At 42.0% G+C, this 14,402-nt stretch overlaps 1 protein-coding gene across 6 annotated transcripts in view; it reads left to right on the top strand.

The window, feature by feature from the left end:
* The window catches only part of asrgl1 (asparaginase and isoaspartyl peptidase 1), a 30,492-nt gene extending 23,323 nt beyond the window's left edge, over positions 1 to 7,169 (top strand). For 3 of the 6 annotated variants that reach the window (XM_026189817.2, XM_080288035.1, XM_080288034.1), the window contains 6 exons: positions 2,029 to 2,252; positions 2,732 to 2,874; positions 3,190 to 3,344; positions 3,891 to 4,012; positions 5,431 to 5,541; positions 6,245 to 7,169. In XM_026189817.2, coding sequence (XP_026045602.1) covers positions 2,057 to 2,252; positions 2,732 to 2,874; positions 3,190 to 3,344; positions 3,891 to 4,012; positions 5,431 to 5,541; positions 6,245 to 6,450 — 933 coding nt within the window. In that variant the 5' untranslated portion in view covers positions 2,029 to 2,056 and the 3' untranslated portion in view covers positions 6,451 to 7,169. The remainder of the gene's footprint in view (positions 1 to 2,028; positions 2,253 to 2,731; positions 2,875 to 3,189; positions 3,345 to 3,890; positions 4,013 to 5,430; positions 5,542 to 6,244) is intronic. The other 3 variants (XM_026189818.2, XM_026189819.2, XM_080288033.1) reach the window with 1 other exon arrangement.
* The last annotated feature ends 7,233 nt before the right edge of the window (positions 7,170 to 14,402 follow it).

The raw sequence follows: 14,402 nt of genomic DNA on the forward strand, positions 1-14,402 counted from the left end.
ATTTTAGTCTCATGAACAACATTAGCTAATTGTTATTTACTAACTAATCTTGAAATGACTGTTCAGTGCAGAAATGAAGCCCAACAATCATGTTTTACAGTCCCGTGGTCTCAGCCTCAGATACTCAACTAATCACAGTGATGTCATGACAAAAATGAATGACCAACAAAACATTTTTTTCTCCTTCATTTCTGTCAAACAATGCTGTATGTAACATTTCTCGCGGTTAGTATCATGGTTGCTAGGCAACCTGAACAGCATGACGAAGGCTAGACCGTCTCATTTCACAAGCCTCTCACTTCCGCATTTCTCGTACTTATAGTACGCACCGTACGTAGTAAACATAGTGCGCGTACTTCAAGCGTGCCGACCCTGAATTGGGACACAGCCGTGGTTTGCGACACATGTGGCAAAAAAGTGCTCCAAGAGTGAGGTGTTGTGGCCATACTAGGGTGACATTCAAAAGACCTGTTTGGGGGGGGGGTCAAAATTCAGAGGCTGCTTCCACCTGAGGACCCGGCCTTTGCAGTCTAAAGAAAGCCGGGTAGTGCATCACAGGCTCCCTCGGTGGAGTGAAACTCTGTCGTCTGCTCCTTGCTATCTAAAATATAACCGGGTGCTGGCGTAAACTCTTCTGTTTAATCATTTTCTGTTTGATGTTTATTCAGCTGTGTGAAAACCCCGGAGGAACCCTCCTGAGGGATTAATAAAGTTAAATTTAATCTAATCTAATAACTTTAATCTCCGCCAAACCGATTTAATCACAAACAAATAAAACACTGAAAAAGCCAAACAATAACATTTTTAAGTTATCAAAGTGACTTATATATCCTGTTTAACCCGAGTAGCAAAAGACCGCGGGGGTTTGAAAATGATGTGTCGGTCGGCTCAGATATTTGACGTTTACACAGCTACATTCTCACCTGAAAATATGTTAAAAGTTTTTTTTGCGACCCAGAAAGAGAAATAAGAGTAATATTAAAACTAAGTCGCTGCCGTCATTGCTGGAAACTGGAATTGGTTGGGCCGCACTATGAATTCTGCGATATGGTTTTTCAATTTTGTTGTCCGGGTGGAAAATCTGGAGAAATTCGGGAGAATCGTGCCTCCGGGATTCTCCCAGAAAAATCTGGAGGGCTGGCATGTATGTAATTGAAATAGCCACTACAGTGAACATCAAAACGATGAAAAAATATTGCCGTAAACAGTTTATTTTGCGACACCATGAAATAAACGATAGCATAAAATGAAACGATAGATGTTTTTATATCGTCATCCAATATATATGGTTATATCGAACAGCCCTACTGAATAATGGATCGAATCGATATGGGACCTTTTGAATCAGAATCGAATCCATTCTAGAAATCAGTGATGATACCCAGCCCTATTAACAAGCTAACGTGTTGACGCAGTGCAGCCCCTGTGGGGCTAACTTGAGCTAACTTGCTAACGGAGAGTTGCCGTGTTAATGCGGTTATGACACACACACACACACAATTTAGTTGACTCTGCAATGAAAGCTGAGTTTGACAGGCTTAAAATCCTATTTTTGCACCAAAATGGGGGATTCCCATAGAACTGGCATATGCTGGCATAAAAAACAAAACAAAACAAGAAGACAACCTCACAATAAAAGGCTGTGGATTCTTCATTTGTGGAGGGACTTGTTGATTCGAACAGACTGTGTAGACTGTCCCTCTTGCCTTTGCCTCCCGTGAGATGTTTAGATGAATAGTGTTCTACTGGTGTTAGTAGTATTACTTGAGTTGTTTGTTATGTTTGTCTAAAATCCCTCTATTGCCTAGTGAGCTGTTTCACTAACGGTTTTCAGTTGTGTTAATAAACCTCATGTTTTTCTTTTTATCTAACCTCCTGGTCTCTGGGCTCATTTATGTTACATCCGCTGTCGCCTAGCAGAGCCGGGTCGTAACAATACCTGTTGCTTAACATAACCCGTGTGTGTGTTTGTGTGTTTGTGTACGTGTGTGCGTTAAAAATATCTGTTTATGCTGAAAAATTCACCAGATATTATTTGAGTGACACTTCTTGCCAGATGACTGACCTCTTGCCAGTGGTGGTGGTGCATGGAGGGGCAGGGTTTGTCCCAAAGGAGCGGATGGAACTGTCCATTTCAGGGGTTTGTGCAGCAGTGCGGACAGGGTACGCTATCCTCAAGGGAGGGGGCAGCAGCATGGATGCTGTGGTGGAGGCTGTGAGCCAGATGGAGAATAACCCTGCCTTCAATGCAGGTAATGGAGAAACTCAGAATTTTATTAAATATTTTCACTTACTATATATATGTATGTATATGAATATATATATGTATGTATATGAATGAATGAATGACACTATGAACAGAGAGAAATGAATATATTACCTTTTTTGTTTTTTTGGACACTGAGATGGTGTAAGAAAATTTTAAATATTGGGTTGCACAAGGAATCAAATTCAATTGGTTAAAAAAAACACTGCACAAAAAAATATGACCAATATACCACACAAATTTTTCTTATTTGATTTTATATATTTCACTGATGTTGTGGTATCTCTTTTGTGAAAGTAAAGCAGTCAATAAGAATTTGTTGGGATGAGAAGAAACAAACAGTTTAGCTGTTGAGTAAACCTGCTGCGTGTAGCTCTGATCACCTAAGAGACACCAACAGGCCATATGTCACTGCAGGACACTAAAGATTCTTGGAGCTGCATCATTTCTCAATTCATATTTTAGGCTGTGGGTCAGTGCTGAACATCAAAGGAGAGGTGGAGATGGATGCTATCGTGATGGATGGCAAAACACTGGCAAGCGGAGCAGTGTCCGCAGTACGCAACATAGCTAACCCCATCCAGCTAGCAAGACTTGTTATGGACAAGGTATGCATGTTTCTCCTGACTGAACTGCAGGAACTGTGTGGAATCATGCATGTGTGGAGACCGCTGTGGATTTTTATCTGAAAATACATAATGGACACCTACAGGACCTTTCTCCCTTCATCAGCACCTTTATCTATCAATGTAGCTAAAGGTGCTGATTACAGCCTGTTTACAGCTGTAGCTATGATTCCTTCTTCTGATAAGAACAAAATTCTATATGCTTGAACTGAAACCGTTAGTATAGTCTGGACGAAGCACAGTATTTCAAATGTGCTCTGTAACTTTTTACAGTGTGAACTTTGATCTTTGCTTCAGACCAGTCACGCGTATCTGACAGCCGAAGGTGCTAATCAGTTTGCTCGATCCATGGGGATTGAGGAGGTCCCCCAGGAGTCCCTCATCACTGAGTATTCCCGCATGCGCTGGAGGAAGAACCTTGCACCTGATGCCAACCCTGTGGAGTGCCAAATGTGAGACACAACAGTTTTAAGCTTGCTAGCATTATTTATTTTCATTTTTTAAAGTAATATGAAATGAAATGACCCCTTTTAGTATGTAACCGATCAATAGACATCTCTGCCGTGCACGCACTGATCCATAAGCTCACTGTGTTGCATAATGTGGACTCTGACTTCCTTCACTCACGTCTCTTAGTGTAGATAAAGGGAGGAAGCGAGTCTTTGCAGGACTTACACAAACCCAGAAAGATGTTATCTCACTTTGAATTTAAAAAAAAGACTGAAAAGGAATATTTGGCAACTAATTGGGTAAATTAACAGCGGGTCAGCAAAATGATTGGGTATTTAAAAAACAAACATCTTAGAGAAGCAGAGCTTTTCCAGTCCTTTTTACCAGTCTGTAGAAAACTGCATAGACGTTGGTGTTGAGCAGTTAAACAAGAGTACCTAATGAAGTGGCCGCTGAGTGTATTTGACACACGGAGAGGAAAAAGCAAAACAGAACAAAATAGAACTAGAGCTCTCAGATATGTTCTGCTGCTCTGCTCTCTTTTGTAGGGGGAAGGCAGGCACAGTTGGTGCAGTAGCAGTTGACTTAGAGGGCAACTTAGCCTGTGCAACTTCCACTGGTGGGATGCTGAACAAGATGGAAGGTCGGGTGGGTGACACCCCCATCATAGGTCAGTTCACACATGCCTGGTAATTATTTACATGCAGTTGTAATCGTTTTTGTGTCTTCGCTGAGCTTTTAACCTTTAGCCAGTCTTAAATGAATAGTTATTTAGTGAACAATGGGAGTATGGTTAATATTTGATTCAATTCTAGGTTACCTAAGAATGTTTTGTTAGACAGCAGCAGGAAAAAAACTTCTGACCTAAATTGTATTTAAACATAGGTGTATGCTGTGATATCAGTGGCTAAATCCTAGTCTAGTTTGGTAAACGGCAGCAACTTGCTTTTGGTAGTTGTGTCAATCCCATCTAATCTGTCACTATCGATAAATGAGTGACAGGAGTATTTTTTTGAAACAAATGCTTGAATTAAAAAAAAAAAAAAAAGACTGTCTGCAAAACTTGGGCAAAATGTCCAAAACTAATGCAGAACATTAATTAAAGAGACAAATGTGCAGAATCAAAGTTTTAAAGCAGTGGGCTGCTTTGCAAAAGGAACTGGAACTTATTTCAATCAATGGATTACAACAACCAAAAGTCTGAATCACAACAGTGTTGCTGCCTGCTGTGGTTCAGTTCAAGCAAATTTAAGGGAAACCCTTAGTCTTCCATCTAGTGAAATAAATGTGTAACTGCATCCATGTGCAGGTGAGACTTCAAAAAATGTTTTTAATAACAACATTTTCAACATTTCATAGCAGAGCCTCTTTATTGACAGTATTAAATGTCCAAATGCTGTTTCAAGAACATACAAGGTGGCATGTAGATAGACTGTATATAAAAGACAGATGTATTCAGTCTGACACCCATGTGTCACCCAAGTGGCTTGCTCAATGTATTTAGTGTTTCAACTGCGACAATGTTGCACAAACGGCCATAATATTTGCCAAAATATTACATTCAAATGTTCCAAAAGGCACCAAAACTGCAAACTCAGTGGGGAGATCAGACTCAAATGAATGTAAGTAAGGTTGTGCCATATACTGTATGTTACATCTGCAATAGTGTTGATACAAGCAATGCCATCTGCACCTTCTCTAGCTGCTTCACACAACGTTCATATCCCCCGCCTCTCACTAGCAGCAGAACACACCTCCCTGGTCCTTATAAGGCATTTTGGGAGGTCAGTAAAGCTCCTGTTTCACAACATCAAAATATTAAACAGTCATCATAAATTTTATGATGCTCGGCTGGTGCACATAATAACATTAGCCGTTCAATTATTAGAATTGTGACTACACAACAGCAGCATTAGCCATCTGTCAGTTTTATCATTAAAGACACGGCTAAAATCTGTTCTCCCAGGGCTGCCTCTGGGTGTTGCTAGTGTTTTCATAAAGCTTCCAAACCTGCTTATAGCTGCAGGAAGATCCAGAGAACAGCTCAGTAAGCTGTGCAGGATGGCTGAAATATTTTGTCTTTGTCAGGGTCTGGAGGGTATGCTGACAACCAGTCAGGAGCAGTGTCCACCACAGGCCACGGTGAGACCATCATGAAGATTACACTGGCCAGACTCATCCTGTTCCACATGGAGCAAGGTAACACACACACACACACACACACACACACACTCACTTGTTTTCATATCTTAGTAAATACATCTCATTGACATAATGCTTTCCCCAGCGCTTACCCTGACCCTAACCATCAAAAATGAATGCCTAACCATAACCTAGTTGTAACCCAGACACTAAAACCACACTTTGAGCTTAAAAAATGCCTTCAGACTTGTGGGGATGGGCATCTTGTCCCCGTGAGTGACTGTTGGTCCCTAAAAGTATAGTAGCATGCCAATTTTCTGTCCTCACAAAGATGTCTAAACATGTACACACACACACAAATCTGAGCCACTGTGGCTGAGGGGGTTGAGAACCAGCTGCGAAGTTGGTAACACTTTGCCACACACAGCTTCAACTCTCATATTTGATTTATTTACATCCAGAAAAAAACTAAAACTCCTCAGAGGAGCCGCGACTAAGCCTTTTTACCCATGGGACTTGCATGCACTGTTTCTGGGGTCCTGGAAGCTATTTGGACCTAGGTTTTTGTTTGTTTTTCCTTGATTTGTCCTTCACTGTAGCAGTATACCAATTATCCCAGTAAAGCTCTTCTTGTTTTCTTCCTGTAACCAAGTTTTGACTTTAGCACAAATGCTAACTGTAACAATGAGCCTCTCTCCAGACTGTTCAATTAAAACAAAAAGAGTTAAAGTGCTGTTTCTTGTGTCTCCTCTTTTGTCAGGTCGGTCGGTAGAAGATGCCAGTGACTTGGGCCTGGCCTGCATGCAGTCCAGACTTGGGGGGCTAGGCGGGGTAGTGACAGTGGATCCTCAGGGCCACTGGGCTGCCCGCTTCAGCAGCAACTACATGTCGTGGGCTGCAGCCCAGAGGGATATTGTGCACTATGGCCAGTACTCTGGAGAACACTTCACCCAAAGCATCAACTGATGGATGTTGTTGTTCTTTTTTTTTAACTATCATTTTTAAGAGAGAATTTGATACTACTTGTACTGAATTTCTTTTGTTGTCCAAGTTTATCCGGGTGCTAAGATAGATGGTCATTGTGCATTTGATTAAAACACAAAGTTATAACACAAAATGTTTTTATCCGCAAAGGCTTACAGAGCCTATGAATTCTAGGCTGGAACTAATTTCAGATTACACTCTTAAAACTGATCTTTAATGCAGTCTTAACATTGCCTTAGTGCTTGTATGTTAGCAATCACCAATCACATCAGGCCTAGCAAGGGCTTTATTTAGGATAAATGGTATTAAGCAATAAGTTCAAAATCACCAGTAAATCATGTGTAGATGATTGTTTTTGGCAGCATTGTACCAGAAACCAAGTCCAGACCGTAACCGTGAATACCCATGAACGTTTTTTTATTGTATGTTCATTAAGTTCAGGTTTCGAGTGAGTCTGTGCAGGAAGCAAAGTGGACACGAGTCCTGTAGGTCCTGTACAGGACTTAAGAACTCCAAGCCATTCATTTGATCTCATTTCTTAAGAATAAAATTACAGAGTTGTTTAAATTTCTTGATTGAAAAAAAGAGTTTTTGTGAGATTTCTTTAAATGAATGTTTGAATGGCAATCACAGCAAAATAAATCGGAAACTGAAAATGTGGTGTGGGGACTTTAAATAAACTGAATTGAAATATTTGTGAATGTGATCTTCAGATGTTTTATTTTTACCGTTTTTGTGTTAATGTGATGTCAGTGTAAATTACTGAACCTCTTCAGCTTCCACTAATCTGCTCTTTGATGACGTTGTGCAATCAAGTATTGTGAAAATTTTATAGAGAACTGCTGCCTTGCTGCTTTATGTGTGTTAAATGTGCTGGCGGATGAACTGACCCAGTGTCTGTGAAGAGCTGCTGATCACATAATGATTGTTAATACTGATTGTAATGGCTATCTTTGCTTCTTCTTGGAGTTCTCTATTTCTCTTATATCTAAAATAAGAGTCTGGATGGACAAGAGGCTGTTTTACGTGTCGGTTTGTGCAACAACGACGGTAAAACCATCGTGTCGCTCCGCCATTCGCTTGTTTTATTTCTCACAAACTTTTCACAAAAAAAGCATCATATCCTTTTCAGGCTTTTCAAAATAAAACATGTAATAACTATAAATGGCGCTAACATTCCGGCCCCTAATTCTTACTGCTAAGGCATAACAATTACATATTAACACAATAAAGCATCATTTAATATTAACACTCATAATCTAACTGGCTTAACCAAACATTATATGAAACATAAGTCATATGTGTTGAACATAAATCTGTTACACATGAGGCTGAGATTCAAACTGTTGCCTCCATTTCAAGCAATTAACATAACTTGTCGATAGGCCCCTCCAAAACGCTAGTTTTGGTTTTGACAAACACACGTCTGACAAGTCCATGTGAGTCTGGAACTGATCTCTCAACCTTTCCCATTAACCAGGAACCTCTTGGTGCACTGTCATCAACTATAAGAACAACATCTCCTGGTCTCAGATTTCTCCTAGTCACTAACCACTTCTGTCTTTCTTGTAGAAGCGGCAAATACTCTTTATTCCAATGCTTCCAAAAAATGTCTGACAGGTACTGCACCTGTCTCCACCTTTTCTTTTTTGCATACAAGTCCTCTCTTTGAAACAATCCAGGTGGCAGTACTGGCTGCCCTTTAAGAAGAAGTAGATGATTGGGTGTAAGTGCGTCTAAATCATTGGGGTCATTAGCCGCTCTTGTTATTGGCCTGCCGTTGACAAATGCTTCAATTTCACATAGCAATGTCCGCAAACATACATCATCCAGAGGTTGCTGCTTTAGGATCTGGTTAAGAATTCTCCTAACTGAGCGAATTTGCCTCTCCCAGATTCCTCCAAAAATGTGGCCCTGCTGGGGGGTTAAATATCCAGGTGATGCCCTTTTCCATGAGCATTTCTGAGATTTTTGAATGATTCCATCCCTTGATTGCTTCACGCATTTCCTTTTCTGCACCCACAAGGTTAGTGCCATTGTCTGATCTCATGACAGACACTTGACCTCGTCTTGCAATAAACCTCCTGAATGCATTTATGCAAGAATCAGTCTCAAGTGAGTGGGCAACTTCTATGTGTATTGCTCTAACAGCAAGACATGTAAACAATACACCATATTGCTTAACTCTGCTGCACCCATGCTTGACCTCAAAAGGTCCAAAATAGTCTATGCCCACTTTGCGAATGGAGGTTTGTCAGGAATCAGGCGATCTTGTGGCAAGTTTGCCATTCTTTGTTCACCAGGTTTCGGAGATGTCCTTCTACATGTTACACACTTTGACAGGATCTTTCTTATTGCTGAATCTTCCTGTGGAATCCAGAATCTCAGCCTGGATAATGTGTAATTCCTTCCTCCATGACCTGTTTCTTTGTGAATGTGTCTCAGAATCAAAGTAGAAACATGATGACCTTTAGGGAGAATCACTGGATGCTTACAGTTTTTTCTGATGGCTTAAGCACATTTTTTGTAACTAGTGGCTAATTTTGCAAAACTCTTCACACAAATAAGAAAACCCTTCACCCAATCAGCAAAACATTGTAGTTTTCTTGTAAAAGAGAATAACCCTTGCTTAACTCTCCACACCTTTGTAAAAATGGTATTTTCGTATCCAACAGTTAACACAAGCCATCATATTAATAAGCACACAATGCACCAACTGCACACTGATGGTATGAATACAAAACACATCTGGCTTTTGCTTCCTCTGTGCACAAGGTAGGCTATGTCAGTTTGAGCTCATACTTCTGTCATAGATCCATAAGCATAGAGGAATCCAAACTTCAAGTACTGGTGTTTATTCAAACACATCAAAACAAACACAAGTGTTTATTTTCAAGTATAGGATTATTTGCAGTCGCCATAATGACTATATGGGTTACTTGGTCTGCAGTGAACATGCTTCCTCTGCCCCAGCATCTGGTCATCTAGCAATTCTGTAAAGTAACAATTTCAGTATTTTTACATCAATGGTATTGGTGTGTTTCTCATTGGCATACGGCAGTGCTACAAATCTTTGTGCGAAGTGACTGTACTAACCGATTCTCATTTCAAGATGTCCTTATGGTACTTGCTACAGTGTAGCGGCTCGAGTTAGGCTGGACCCGTTGGCCAGCTACCCTCAGGGTCATTCCACGGTTGATTACATGGTCCACTATTGTAGCTCTGATGTCATCAGCAATTCTATTTCTTACTCTTCCTACCCTTCCTCTCCCCCCTCCTCGTCTTCCTCTTGCTCCTCCTTGTCCTTGTCGTCCTCTTCATCCTACTTCTTCACCTCCACATCCTCTTCCTCGGCCTCCTCTACTTCTCACTCTTTCTGCTCCCTCCATTGTACTCCGCACACACAGCTTACCTGTATTATAGTGCTTAGGCTGATTGCAAAGTGAACTAATTATCTAAAAAAGTTCTCACATGTGACAGTGTGCCAGACAGTTGGCAAATTAGTGTTAATGATAGCCATACATGTGTATACTTTTGCTAGGAGTGTGTTGGAAATTTGGTAATTGAGTGTTGTGCAGTGAATTGTGCCTACAGTTTTGCAAAGTGTGTGTTACAAAATTGCAAACTGAGTGCAAAGCAGTTTTTGTGCTTTTAGTTTTGCAAACTCAGTGAGTGGTTTTGCTATAAGTCTGAATAGTTTTAGAGATTGTGCTACAGGAATCACAGTTAGGGTTTAAGCATTCAGAAAAAACTGTAACATCGGCTGGTAGTGCAGACTCATGCAACCTACCGCCAACCCTTAAAACTCCATCCTGGACAAAAGGATCCAGCTTCGCAATGTGACTGCTCCTTTTAAGCTTGTCACCTTTTTGAAGACTTGCAATTTTTTCTGTGAAGCTTTGATTTTGACAAAACTTAACAATCTCAGTTTCTCCCTTTGCAACATCTGCAGTAGTAAGTGAAGATCCCTTAATACATGTTTTGAACTGCTGTATTTGACCTGCAACCTTTTCAGATTTCCTTTTGCTGCTTTCACAGCCACTTGCTTGTGACATGAGAAGCTTCCGATGCAACTTAACCTGCAAAGCAGCTGCTTGAACATAAGTATCCAGGAAACTGCCTTTTTTAGACGGTACCAGTCTGAATAGTGAGAGATCAGTTTGTTTACTGGATTTTCATGTAATTTTGTAACATCCACACTCATCACCTCTTTGACGTTCAACATCATTTTTTGGTGTTTCTTTAATGTCCGGTGGAATTGGCCAGTTTTTCTTATCTTTTGTCAATTCTCTGTCTGTGTTCATTCCACTTGAAGCGTGGTCAGCAGGGTTTAATTCAGAGTTCACATATATCCACTGACTTGGTTTTGTGTTGTCTCTAATAAGTGACTCTATTTGCTACAAATGTCTTAAATCTGATGTTCTCGCTGGAAATGTACTTTAAAACAGTCAGACCAAAACACAGATTCTTCTTGTGGCATTTGCAGCTCCTTTCTCGTGAGCTTGTCCATTTTTACAGCAACTGCAGCTGCTGTCAACTCCAGACGTGGAATTGTCATCTGCTTCAGAGGGGACACTCTGGACTTGCCAAAAATGAATGAGCAGTGAGTTTCTCTTTTCTGGTTTGTGATACGGAGGTAAGTAACGTCTCCACAACCTCTCTCACTGCCATCAGCGAAGTGGTGCAATTGTGTAGATATGACCACTCCAAATCCAGCAGGTTTCAAACACCTGTTGACGGTAAAGCCATGAAGTTTTGAAAGCTCTGAATGCCAAACTTGTGACCTTTGAGCCAGTTCAGCTGGGATTTCCTCATCCCATGAGATCTTCCTGCCACATAGCTCTCGCAGGATGATTTTTGCTGTCAGAATGACAGGAGACAAAAAGCCCAATGGGTCATATATTGCACTTACAAATGACAGGATGCCTCGCCTAGTCTTTGGCACAGGTTTTTCAGTTATCCTGATCTTGAATACATCTGTCTCTGTGCACCAGTTCACTCCTAAGACTCTTTCATCTGGTAGTGCATCATGTCTCAAATCCAAATCTTTAATCTCTTTTGCTCTTTCCTTTTCAGGAATGGAAGCAAGGACAACTCTGCTGTTGCTCATCCACTTTGTTAAGTGAAATCCTCCACTCTCACACAATGCAGTCAGGTCCCTGACCATAGTACATGCCTCTGTTTCATCTGAAACTGACAGAAGACAATCATCATAAAAATTGTTCAGAACAGCGTTAACTGCTGCTAGTGGCATTTTTTCTTTAGCATCTTCTGCTGCTTTGTTTAGTGCATAGTTTGCACAGCTTGGGGAGGATGTTGCCCCAAACAAGTGCACCATCATTTAGTATTCTTGCAGAGGCTCTTTTGCCATCAGAATTATTGTCTAAAGGCAAAGAAAGATGCCCAACAGATTTACTTTACCAAATTGACCATCCCAGCCTTGCTGTAATACGGGACAGACTTGACTGGGGGGAAGAAGGGGAGAAAGAAAGAGGGAAAGAGAAACAGCTGAGAAGAGGGACGGGGGAGAAGGGCAAAAAACAAAAACCAACAGAATGGGCAGAAATAAAAAATACATATATCAATCACCTGGATCACCTGCTGAGAAAGAAAAAAGAAAGCAAGCAGAAGAGAACAAGAGTAATAGAATAAACAACATCACAATGATATATGGGAATATGACAGTAAATACTAAATGTTAAACATTATTGTGCAGCACATAAGATCAACAGAACACAGTGTGCTTTGAGGTAGGAGCCAAAAAGGGTGTAGTTTGTGGGTGTGATCACCCGTGTGTACACCTGTGAGCATGGACGCGCTTGTTTTTTTAAAAGGTTCCTTCATGTAATAATCTGCTAGAGGGTGTGTGTGTGTGTGGGGGGGGGGGGGGGGGGGGGGGGGGGGAAGATGAGGGCTCACTCAGCAGCCGCGGAGCAGAAGCCGGGGGGGGGGTTGCATTGACGCGCCCGTGAGCTCCGCCGGCAGCCAGCTCTGCCTGAGTGACCGAGCCCCAGGCCGAGAAGCCGGGGGCACCCCACCTCCGAAGTGGCCCAAGCAAGCCCCAGGCTCCAGGCCCCGATAAGCGGCCACCAAGGAGTGAGCCGGTGTGTACCTGGACGCCCATCCCCGGACACAAAGAACCACCAACGCACCGATGTCTGAGGGAGTCCGCCACTGGCAGGGGAAGTGGTGGTAGGGGGAGATAGGCCTCCAAACCTTGGAGGGCCTGAGATGTCCCCAGAGAGGTGGCGTCTGATACCCAACCTGACATATAGACACAGACATACAGGCACACACAGATACAAACATCCATTCCCACCCTCATGCTCTCATATGCACTTACTCCACACTCAACCAACGTGGAGACAGACATAAAGAGACGCTGTACACACGATCACACTCCCCAAGCGTACTCTACAAACCGGGTCTAGGTACCCTTGCCCCTGGAAGGGGGAACTGCACCCAGACCCAGGTGGTGTTACCCTTTTCCCTGCGGTGGGGAGAGGCAGACCGCCCCGACTCCGCAGCAGCAGGGAGGCCCCACACTCCAGACCGCAGTCGGACGGCCAACTCCTCCTCCTAGCCCCCCGCTCCAGCAGGCCGCAGAGAACGGGGGTGAGAGAAGACTCCAAACCTCCCTCCACCCGCTCATTGTAGTGTTGATGCATGTGTGTTCTAAGGTGCATTTGAAACCCAGGAGGGCATGGAGCTACCTGCCAGAGAGCTTCTTCCAACGCTGGTATCTGATTTCTTTGCAGGTGGTCTAGCAGTCACTGACATGCTGTCATCTGGGCTCATGTCATCTTGATGCTGATGTCTTGTTACGATGATCCATTTCTCAACTTCAGTCATAAACGCACTGAACTGCTCCTTTTTTGGATTGAACCAGAGCATCTGGTCCACATTCCTTTCATCTTCTGGCAACAGCGACAGTACATAGTCGTTTGCAATTGTTCAATTTTAGCACGACTTGTAGCTTGGCAGCATATCATAGTCCAAAACTTTATCCATGAAAGCTTATTTCTTCTTTTCTTAGATTCTTCATGCATACAGCTCTGTGCACTTAACTGACTTGCTGTATCGAACTTTGTACGATCTCATAGCAATGCACTCGTCTCGCTCGGGAGCATGATGGTTTTACTTAATGTAATGGCTATCTTTGCTTCTTCTTGGAGTTCTCTATTTCTCTTATATCTAAAGTATGAGTCTGGATGGACAAGAGGTTGTTTTACGCGTCGGTTTGTGCAACAACGACGGTAAAACCATCGTGTCGCTCCGCCATCCAATCGTTCAGTCTGACGTCACTAGCCGTGTCTGGGCCTAAACTCTGCTGCAGGTCCATATATCAAATGATCACTGTGGCATTACTGAGAGTTGAAAAACTGTCTAAAGTCTTTCATCTTTAATAAAATGATCAGCGTTCTGCTCTACCAGGTGTAACAATTGAGTTCAACATCCAGGCATCCATGAAAACAGAATTTATGACATTTAACAGAGTTAGAAGTTAGCAGGAAGTTAGCTCGCTAGCTTCCATCTAAATACAATATAGCATGTCCTGACTGCGGCGGTTTGGAAACAAATTAAAATGTACAGCTTTCTTATCACTGCCAACATAAATGAAGACAAAAAACTAAACAGCAGTGACGTTTGTAGGGTTACTGAAGTTTGGCTAGCTGGTATATAATGATGTGCTACATGACCGCTAGCGACACAGCTATGTTAGCATAATATAAACAAGCTAACTTTTTTCCCACTCGATAAAAGTTAACGTGAGGGTTCTCAGTTCTCAGTAAACATGTTAACAACACAAAAGCCATATTACAGTTTTTGCCCGTTGCTTGAACACTATAAACCCATGCTTAGACTAAAGTAACACAACGTGAAGCTGTTGTTACCATACCTCAAACACATGTACCCCTACCTTAAACAAAAGC

The sequence above is a fragment of the Astatotilapia calliptera genome, chromosome 13 (assembly GCF_964374335.1).
Source record: "Astatotilapia calliptera chromosome 13, fAstCal68.1, whole genome shotgun sequence".
Lineage (NCBI taxonomy): Eukaryota > Metazoa > Chordata > Actinopteri > Cichliformes > Cichlidae > Astatotilapia > Astatotilapia calliptera.